Source organism: Sinocyclocheilus rhinocerous, unplaced genomic scaffold (assembly GCF_001515625.1).
Source record: "Sinocyclocheilus rhinocerous isolate Xijiao unplaced genomic scaffold, SAMN03320098_v1.1 scaffold222, whole genome shotgun sequence".
Classification (NCBI taxonomy): domain Eukaryota; kingdom Metazoa; phylum Chordata; class Actinopteri; order Cypriniformes; family Cyprinidae; genus Sinocyclocheilus; species Sinocyclocheilus rhinocerous.
Window position 1 is genome coordinate 1341363 of NW_015625652.1, and position 10940 is coordinate 1352302.

Genomic DNA, 10940 nt, shown 5'->3' on the forward strand with positions numbered 1-10940 from the left:
TTTTAAAAGGCCCATATTCATAATCTATAACCTATATAGGAGAGATCACAATTTTACTCTAGTGAATATTCTCGGTTTGAGTTTATTATAAGTCTATTTCTTTATAGAAACATACCTTAAAACACTGGCTACCAAATGGCCACCATTGGCCACTCAATAAAAAATACAGTTTATTGAACATGTTAACCTCAATTGTGGGGCACATTGTTACATTCCATGGGTATATTTTCACATTGAAATCTGCCATTTAAAGGAATATTCTGGGTTCGGAACAAGTAGCTTAATCAACAGAACTTGATTACCACAAAAATGTATTTCAACTAGTTCCTCCTCTTTTGGGAAATGTTTTTACAGTTAAAGAGAGGCACTTACAATGACAGTCAATATGGCCATTCTGCAAACATTAAAATAACCACTTTTTCAAAAGTATAGCCATACAATGTAAACAATATGCATGTTAGTGTGGGAAAAATGCTTATTAACTGTGTAAAGTTACAGTATATCCATCTTTACAACTTTGTTGCCATGACATTGACAACTAAAATGACAAAATTAAGATTTAAACAGCTTTACAGCTTAAATAATACACACATTTTGCACACAAGTCATTTTATAAAACCATATGCTTTACATTTCTGCTTTTAAATTCTCCAAAAATTCACCCCATTCACTTCCATTTTAAGTCCCTCACCATATCCTTGTTTTTACTCTTTTTTTTAACCAAAAAGGGATGAAATTATTATTATTATTTTGTGGTTATCAACATTATGTCAGAAATGTTGTTGATTGAGCTTGTACTGAACCTGGGACAGACTATTTTGAGCTCTTCAGCAAAATTTAAGCAATAAACAATTATGAAAGACAAAATGAATTAAAAAGCAAAAATCTAAAATGTAACAAAAATTATAAACTATTTTTGGAAAAAAAATATTGTAATTAATAAAACATTTAAAGTGTCAAAAAAATGTGACAACTTGCCCCGGCCCAATATGAAAAACACCCTTCTCCTAAGAACATAACATTCTCTGTGACAACTAGCCCTCATCAGCTTGTGACATAATCTTGTGAAATATAGGACTCTAAGGCCATCACCTTTATTATGTATTTATATTATCTTTCCACCACCAGACCACTAACAGAAAAAGAGCCAGTTTATCACAATTTAATACCTCTACCACACATCTGACCATCTGATGTATGATTCTAGCCGGACATCTTCCCAGCCATATCTCATTATGGTGTTATCATGAGCACATCATTGCTGATATGTTGCCTCAGGCATTTTTTCCAGGTTAACAGCCATATGGACGACGCGAGACGAATAACATGTCCCTGCACAGATCTGTGGCAGAGGGAGGTAAATTGTAGCGAGGAATCCCTGAAGAGAGATTACGTAAGTACCTGTTCTCGTGACACAGCAGCGACAGATAACAGGTAGAGTGAGGGCTCGATCGTCTATTCTCCCATCACTGAACTGTCAACCCACCAACAACATCCTCAGACAGCATGTCCTCACTCATAATCTAACCCTGTCATCTCCACAATGAGCATTATTTCATCTTTAAGATGGAGGTGATGCTCACCTGTGGTGCAAACATGCCTAAGGCATGTCATAACCACCTGCCACTAAGAAAATGATGGGAAAATCTGAGTGGACCATTAAAGCTGGTGGGTATTTTCTGATCTGATTACACAGAGATCTATGTCTCTGTTAAAAAGATCTCTGCAGTCGCACCTGGTTTTTAACCTGTGATTGTTGCACTCATTTTTTCTCTATTTCAAACCTCCTGTTGAGCTCAGAATGAGATGCACTGATTTGAAAAAATGTGCAGTATATAGCTGCCTAGAAGCAACATTTTGTATGTAGTAATACAGCTATAAACTATTTTCAAATGCAATATGTCTGATCACAACTGTAAAGATAAAATTGTAATTGTTGATGCATTTCTTTGTAAACTGCGCCATACAGTATCTACCATTCTTTTTCTTTTGACATTTTTTTGCAAGTAACATAAATCATAAATATCTAATTATATTACATTTATGAAAGTATACTATGTTGACTTGTCAAATGGACTTCTCCAGATGTTCTTTTCCCCATTATAGCAATACAGAAGCAATTTTTGTTCAGCATTCAAAGAATGCTTGTGATATCATTCTTCAATCACAATCTCCAACCAGCTAAGTGGATGCCTTTTTTTGACCTTTCACCACGCTAAGTCCCCATGACTCTCCATGGTGAGTAATCAATCAGCATGCTTGATTCAATCACTAATTAACCTCCTGAAGTACTAGTGTGATGCCCTGTAGGGTGGGTAACTTACTGCAATTCTTATGAACCGGCCTGCTGGTGGGCCTGATTAGCCATGTGAAGTCATCATGTCTGTATGCGAAAAAGGAAATTATCTCATTCACCAGTTCAACAGAGGCTCCTCTAAACGATCTATGAGCAACAGTAATAACCATCTTTTTTAACACCCCCCAAAACCCAGAGGTAATCATCACGGTGAAGTTCAAAACAACATTTTTATATTCGTTCTCTTCCTGTGAAGATAGAAACATGGGAGAATGCAACCCTCACTGTTTCCAGCATGTGAGCTCAGTATGGCATACCCAAACTGCTTTCTTATTATATCCTGACCTTTTATTCCTCTTATTTGAAGGATGATATTATAAAATTGCCAATGAGAAGAAGTACTTGGGAGAAAGTGTTTGTAAATCTTAATGTCTCGATAAAACATAAAGTAGTGACACATATTATGTTCCGTATTGAGACATGCATCCAAATGTAACAGATTATCAAAAAATAAATAAATAAATAAAATAATGATTTTCTTGATTTTGAGGTGTGGGCATTGCACTCAAAACTAGAGACAGATGAACCATGAAGGTCCAGTTATGATATTCTGATTAAACACTCGCAAGGTCAGAACATTAAAAAAAAGAAAAAAAAGAAACATACACAGACTACCTATTCATAATAAGATTTATAAAATGCATTAAGAAAATGGGGTAAATTTTTACTTCATCAGAATTTAATCTGTACAGTATGAGACCATTAACATTTTTGGAAGTCTTTTGAGCACTAGTAGTACTCAAAAATACTCAATAGACCCTGGCAGTGGTGAGCACCTCTCACATTTTCCTCACAAAATCTTAAGACAAATCTGTAAAACGTTATTATTTCTTAATAAATGTAAGAATTTATAGGGCAGTCTCCTTGTCAGTTCAATAAAACCCTAAAAAATCCCCACAGTGAAACAGAAATGCCGCTTTCACTTACTGGAAATGTCGTCACGTTTTCTTAAGTCTCGAGCCAACAGAAATGGACAATGAACGCATATTTCATGATGGTAAGATACTTTTTGACAGATTTGACAATGAAGTTGCACGACAAACTTACTACACTAGGATGATGACCGTTTTAACGCATTAGCGACGCCATTGATAAATACACATAATATGCGACCAGGTAATTGCGTTGCATGTAGGCCTGAATTGAGTCATACGTTACCCAATGTTTTTTGGATCAAGACCCTTGCCAGTGCACGAATTCCCATTTACAGAACGCCATCTATAACTGAAAAATATTAAGACATATTAGACATATTAATCTGCATCAAATAAACATAGGCTATATATATTATATATATATATGTATATACAATATAATGAGATGGTGAATATCTGAATTAATTTGCAACTGAATTTATTCAGAGATTAACAGAAAGTGGTGTTTCACATGTGACTTTTCAAAACGTAATTTCCCTGTTTCCTCAGCTGATTTACCAGAAGAAAATTCCATTCAAGGAACATTAAGCATTTTGGGGAAAATGTAATACCTGTTCTGTGACATTACACAAGACATTTCCTGAGTCACAGCAAATGGGTGGCTTGCGCTGAAGTGGTATAAATTTGTATCCGTGATTGAAGTTTGGAGTTGCTGTTCCCAAGTATTTCTGTGTGTGTATCCGTGTGTATGTGTTTGTGTGTATGTGCATAACCATTAAAGGCGGAAATGAAATGACAAATTCACAATCTGATTCCTTCTCCTCTCACATAAATTTTCACTTTGCAAAACAGCTCTCTTAGCATCAAAGATTTCAGTCCTGGCTGTAAATATGACACCAACACATAGCAGTAGATTGCAATATTTGAAACAGGTACAGGCTATTTTCAATCTAATTTACAATGTAAATGTAAAGGTAAAACATGGTTCCATGCACGGTTTGTGTTGATTAATAGATCTTAATCAGGTTAGATAAAATATACATTTTTATGTGGATGAAAATGAGGATAATTCTGTCATTTCTGACACTGTATTTGTGTCAGAAATTGACTACGGTCACATTTTTATATAAACACCCTTTTTGCATTCCACAGAAGAAAGTCATTCATTCAAGTCTGGAACAACGTGAGGGTGAGTAAATAATGTCAGAATCATGTATAGCTTCGCAATGGCTGTGCTTTAAGATCATTATTAATACATGATTAGTCCTGAGCTCTCAGCTGAGAAATTGCTGATGTGATGCACAGAATTATGGATCTGGATATGTGCTTCCCTGTTTGCATCAGCAGTTTGTTCTATTGAAATGTAATTGAGTCTGATTTGTCGAGTTCATTGGGACAGAAACCTCTTGAGACTTTGATGATTCATCTATTGACAACAAAGGAAATCTGACTTTTACTTATATTTGTTTTTTCTGAGCTATTGGCCTGGATTTGCAATATCTGATTTTGCATGCTCACACAGAGTGTCCTTGATTACAGGATGTGCTTTATTGGCAGAAGATCCAAATACAATGTGAGTGAAAGGCAGAAATATTATTGATTTAAAATGCCCCTAGAGGACCACATCAATATTTTCGCAGTTAAATATGCACTGCGTTCTGAGAGGAGAAATGGAGGAAGAATTCTACAATTATCGTATATTGATTCAAAAGTAAGATGTTATTGACACTTAGTAAAGTGATGTCATTATTAGTCTAGTCATCTTAAGTTACAAATTGCTTTTTTGAGTAAAGAACAGGCAAGGACAGTCTAGAGGTTTCAGACTTGACATCAGCCAGGGCCACCCAGTGGATATAGGCTTGATGAATCATTAAACTTTGCCCTCAACAAAGACAAAGGTCAGTTGATTAATTATAGGTTGATTTAAGTCCATTGTGCTGACGTCAGTCAACAAACTCCATGCAATTAGACCAGCTCAGATGCATTATGGAGTTGCTATAGGTAAGATAATGAAGGGAGCCTTTATAAAGTCATATTGTTCTGAAAGGATGGAGGTACACTGTAAAAAATGACCGTGAATTTAACGGTAAAAGACTGTAAAAATGCTACAGTAAAAACATGTTAAATGGTTAACGGTAAGTTCCCCTATACTATTTACGGTGAAAAACTGTATTGGACATTACATGTAATTTTACGGTAGTATACCGTTTTTGGAAGTGAAAAAAAACGTATAATTTACAGTGATATTTAACTGTAAATTTAAGTTAAAACCGTAAAACCTAAAATGTTGCTACCGTATTTTATACGGTAAAATTCCGGCAACCACAGCTGCCGGTTTTTTACCGTAAATTTTCGGTAAAAAGTCATTTACATTCAGATTATGAATGTAAGTCATTTACATTCAGATTATGATCTTTAAAGGAATAATTCACCTCAACTGTCATCAGATACTCATGTTTATGTTGTTCCAAACCTGTGCAACTTTCTTCTGTGAGTGTAAAGTACTGCAAATAATATTATGCGATTCTCAAAAGAGATTTAATTTTACTTGCAGAGTGTATGATGCAATTTATTGTTATTAAAGAGCATGTATCATTATTGAAATCTTATAGAAATAATGTAGTTCACAGCAGGGTAGAAGAGTCACTCACTTTGACAGCTCATGGAGGAAAGTTAGTCTTGGGTGAAATTGTGTTTTGAGATTTATATTTATGCAAGTATTGTTTTGTTTGTGTATGTGCGTGTGGCTTTTAGATGGTCTGTAGTGTTTGGAGTGACTTTATATTGTTGCATTCTTATCAGCACTGTCAGGTTATTTAAAATAGAACTTTTTTCACTTGCTCTGTGTCAGCTAACCAGCTCTGCGGTGATGAGTGGACAGATGGCATGTTTGGCATCAACACCAAGTCATCCTTTTCCTTTACACACACACACACACACACATGTGCAACACATAACATGCACTGCCGTTCGTTTACCTTGACTTCACGTTCACAGTCCCCTCTCCTGTTGGGTCAGTAGAAGCTTGTTTGCTAACTGAAGGGACCCCACTGCGCTGCCAGCACATGTTGGTGAGACAGCTGGCAGACTGTATTTCTGGACAAACAGTCACGGTCAGTCTCACCCATCCTCCCCGCAGGGCCTCGTCAAATGAAAACTGATAAAAACACAACACCAGCCGAATAGCAGCACAGAGGGAGTCAGATTGTGTTGGCTTGACAAATCTAACCATATCAATCAATAGAGAGATAGTCCCATGCTCACCAAGGCATTTATTTGATGAAAATGTTGAAATATTATTTACATTTAAAACAACTGTTTCTTATTTTAATGGAAGCTTATTTTTCCACAGTATTAAAATATTGAAAAGGTAATTGGGACTTGACATTTTGTATCACAATTGCCCTCAAGGCTATCGGTGCCGACGGTATCTCACAATTCTGACATTTTCTTCTCCGAATTCTGAGTTTACATGTAGTAATTATGATTTTTTTTACTCAGAATTCAGAGTTTACATGTCACAATTATAACTTATTTTATCTGGAACCTGAGTTTACATCTTGCAATTCTGCTTTTTTTTCTCTTAACCCATTTAATCCCACCGGTCACAATAGTGACCGTATAAAAGGTTTTCATTTATAAAGCTCTAAAAACCTTACTGACTGATGTTTTAGTGCGCTTCCTGCAAATATGGAAAAAATAAAGGGTCTCAATTAAATATTTGCAGTTTCACATGATTAGTGCAAATTGTCACATAACCAGAGCAGGCTATTTCCTTTTTGCATTTTGAGAAGATGATGGCTGCATCAAAGCTCCAAAACGAAAGGCTAGTAAAGTATGTTAACATAAAGATATGACAAAGATTTTTGGTACTCATTATCTTTAAGGTGTCTAGTATTAATATATGAATTCACATATATTCAGTTTTGTTGAGTGTGGTCATAAAATGAGTAAACATCTTGATGGTCACAATAGTGACCGGTGGGATAACAGTGAACTTAGGTTTACAATATAAATCCAATTGCAGTTGCTAGTGAAAATTACACTAAAATGTTGCAATGACAAAATATTGCACTTAATTAAAAGTTCAAATGTTACAAATAAGTTACAATATTGATGTTGTAATACTGGCAGCACTAATATAAAAATGTGATGATATATTTTACAAAAAAGTAACAATTTTGAAATACGTTGATAGTTGTATTTTTTTTTTAGTCTTTTATCTCAGTATTCATATCAATGTTATAATAATTTCACATTGTATCTCACAATTATGACCTTTTTAAGCACAATTGTGAGTTATAAACTCATAATTGTTAGTGTATGCCTCACAATTCTGAGAAAAAAAGTCATAATTGTAAGATGAAAAGGTGCTATTATCTTTTTCTTATCCGGTAGCAGAAATATGCTTCAATAGTATTTTTATATATTTTAAAATGTCATTTTTTCCTTTGATGGCAATCATTTCAGTCTTCAGTGTCACATAATGCTTCAGAAATAATTTTAATATGCTGCTTTGGTGCTAAAGAAACATTTCTTCTCACTATAATCTAGGTTAAAAACAGTTGTGCCACTTAATATTTTTGTGGAAACAAAAATTTACATTTAGTTATTAACGTGTGCTAACATTACACTTGATAGTGATTTGACTTTGCTAACAGAGTTAGGTTAATAGTTAGCATATACGTGAATGGTACTCTCCCACAAATCTGTTCAGTTTCCTTTTGGTTGAGCTATGTTAATTTTCAGTTGGAAATATGTACTTAACAAAAAGCAGGATGATCTTTGAACTATTGGAACTCAATGAATGAGCAATAATTTTTCTGTCCCTGTTGGTCAGTCAATGCTTTGCGTGCTGTGGACATCATATAACTGTTACATAATTTAACATCTGGGCATGTTACTCATTGACAGGAACTACCTTGGACCCCTGGCACATAAAAGCCCTGATACTGAGCTTGTTTCATTCAACAAAAGCAGTAAATACAAAGTCACTATTGAGTAATTTTGTGAAAAACAAGTTAGGTATTTTGCTTAATTGTGGCTTCACATATAATGTTCAAATTAGGTTATTTTCCATATTACAGTAAGTTATCAGCTCAATATCGCTGTGTAGAAATGATGTCTCAGACAATGCTGTAAATGCATCAGTGTATTTAGATTTCGACTCGCACCTCTCCAATAATACTGAGTCTGCCAATCCATTTCCAAGCCACAGTATAAAGGCTTTGGAGAATTATAATGGACCCTGAAGCTCTAAGCTATAATGTATTCAGCAATTGCACAGCTCAGCAAAGTGCACAAACATGTAAAAGTGTTTTCTATTTACCATAGTATAAGTCACTCTACCCCTTCTGACAGTCTTACAGACTGATGTGGGTAGACCATATGTTTTTATAATTTTTTCAAGCTAAGGTCATTGTACAGCATCTACAAAGCAACTTTTGACAAATGGTTTTCCCCAATTTATTGGGGGGAAAAATTATATTATATTGATTTAGCAGAAATGTATTAGCTGTTTTAGCATCTTTCAAGGGTCAGAAAGTTCTTCCAAAAATATAAATGTATTTAGAAAATTTGAAAAGTTTTTGTGTGTGTGTGTGTATAGAAGTCATTGGAGACCAATGTTGTTTAGGACCCCAGTGAATTTCATTGTATGGACAGGAACTGTTTAAAATATATTTTCTATTTCATAGAAGATGTATATTATTTTATATATATTCTTTACAAACATTACCAGTAGGGCTACAACATAAACAAAATGTAGTGCATTACAGCCTGTACACTAGCCCATGGTTGTCTGCATTTTGAGTAAATTGTATTTATTTTAGCGTCTGGAGGTAAAGTTTCTCTGGGGACAGAGTCATATAATTTCTTGGAAAGGATATGGAGATTTCCCGCTCTCACCATTTATGCAGCCAATGAGACGAGACCTTGTAGTCCTTTGAGAGGTTATTCGGTCTCTGTCTCTTTCTCTCTCTTATCTGTTCTGATAAGACAAGTACACACTTTTGCAGGTGCTGTCAGCCTGTGACTACCTGTGACTGAGATCATGCACACCAAGGAAAACTCATGGTAAATTTTAGTTTTATGTCATTGATATAATTTACATACCAGACAATGTATAAAGCAATTATTATTAAAAGCATTATTGTTGAATTATTACTTATTTATATGTACTATTTATTGAGCTAAAGAGTCAGTAGTCAGTGTAATTTGGATTCACAGCTGTTATCTTAGAGTATGATCTTTTATGCATTTAATCAATTCGGTAAGGTCAATAAAAATATTTCAGGCCTGCCAAACACACAATATGGAGCAGAATTATCTTCAAATGAGATGCAAATTAAATAGAGCCTTGACAATTGCATGCTGTAAAAATTTGTGTTTTGGACTCCATTCAGAAACTCTGAATGTGTCCACTGATTGCATTTTCACTGTCATTTCTTCTAGGCTTTTACCTGTTCAGCTTTGACCACATTAAGGCAGCTTTATACTTTCAGATTTTTGCTAGAAGCCAATTTTCAAATATCAAGAGGTGGTTTCTGTGGTTTCATTCATATTAGTTAATTTCCTGTGTGCTTTATACGGAACACATTTTCATAACTGACTCCGGAAATCTTGAGACGGTATACAAATGATGTGGTCTTTTACAGTGCAGTTGTTGTGAGTTGTTAAAGTAAAATAGGCTTGATTGTTCTTACATTAATGTGAAGGTCTGTTCTATATTTCCGTATTGTGTATTGATATTTACATTTGCATTTACATGTATCCATTTAGCACATGCTTTTATCCAAAGCGACTTACAATTTGCGGAATACATCAAGCAATTCATCTTAAAGAGGCAAATAGACACAGGAAGTGCTCGTAATACCAAGTTTCAGGCATTGTTCAAATAAGTACAAGCTAGACTGGGATTATGTAAAGAGAAGAAAAGGTTTTTAGTTTTTTTTTTTTTTTAGGATGAAGTCAGATGGTGACGAAAGAGATGAGTTTCAGCTGTCATTTGAAAATTGTCAGGGAACATTTTGATATCTGATCAGAGAACATATTCCTACTTTTTGAAAATTAAAAAAAAAAATTCAGTTAATTTGTTAATTTTGTAAAAAGTTAATTGGGCATTTTTCTTATTTTCTAGTTTTTTTTTTTTTTAAATCTTATTTTTATTATTCTTTAGATTCCAAAATCTAGAATGAAAAGAAAACAAAAACAAACTAAATTTTGTCTGATTTATGCTTCAGGGAAAAATATGCTAAAGGAGCAGGAAACAAACTTAATTCATAAGATCTTAATATTATGTATATTATTCAGTTATTTTAAAACAACAACAAAAAATAATTAAAGGTCACATATTTTACACCTTTCTGGAGTTTTATTTTAGGTTTTGATGTCCTTAAGAATATATATTTGCGGTATAAGTACCAAAAACCATCTCAATATATTTTTACAACTCCTCTCTCAGGAGCTCTGCTGAGAACAAGTCGATTTTGGTCTGTCTAATTAATATTCATGAGCCTTCTGAATCTTCTGATTGGCCTGTTGTGTTCAGAGTGACGCACGGCCAGGCCAACCACAGGTAACTAGGGTCAGCCGATGTCACAGCACTAGCTGGAGGCAGCAAAACAAAGGGGAAACTGGAGGCGGCCCATTCAAACCAGCGCAGATTCGGCTACATAAGGAGCTTAAAATATCATCTTGTTGTGATGTTG

The 10940-nt window shown here is 34.5% G+C and overlaps 1 protein-coding gene across 1 annotated transcript in view; it reads left to right on the forward strand.

Moving 5' to 3' along the window:
* The first annotated feature begins 9183 nt into the window (after positions 1–9183).
* Positions 9184–10940, forward strand: part of LOC107705461 (purine nucleoside phosphorylase-like) — a 13215-nt gene continuing 11458 nt past the window's right edge. The window contains exon 1 of the mRNA XM_016508770.1: positions 9184–9306. Within this exon, the coding sequence (XP_016364256.1) occupies positions 9284–9306 (23 nt within the window). The 5' untranslated portion in view covers positions 9184–9283. The remainder of the gene's footprint in view (positions 9307–10940) is intronic.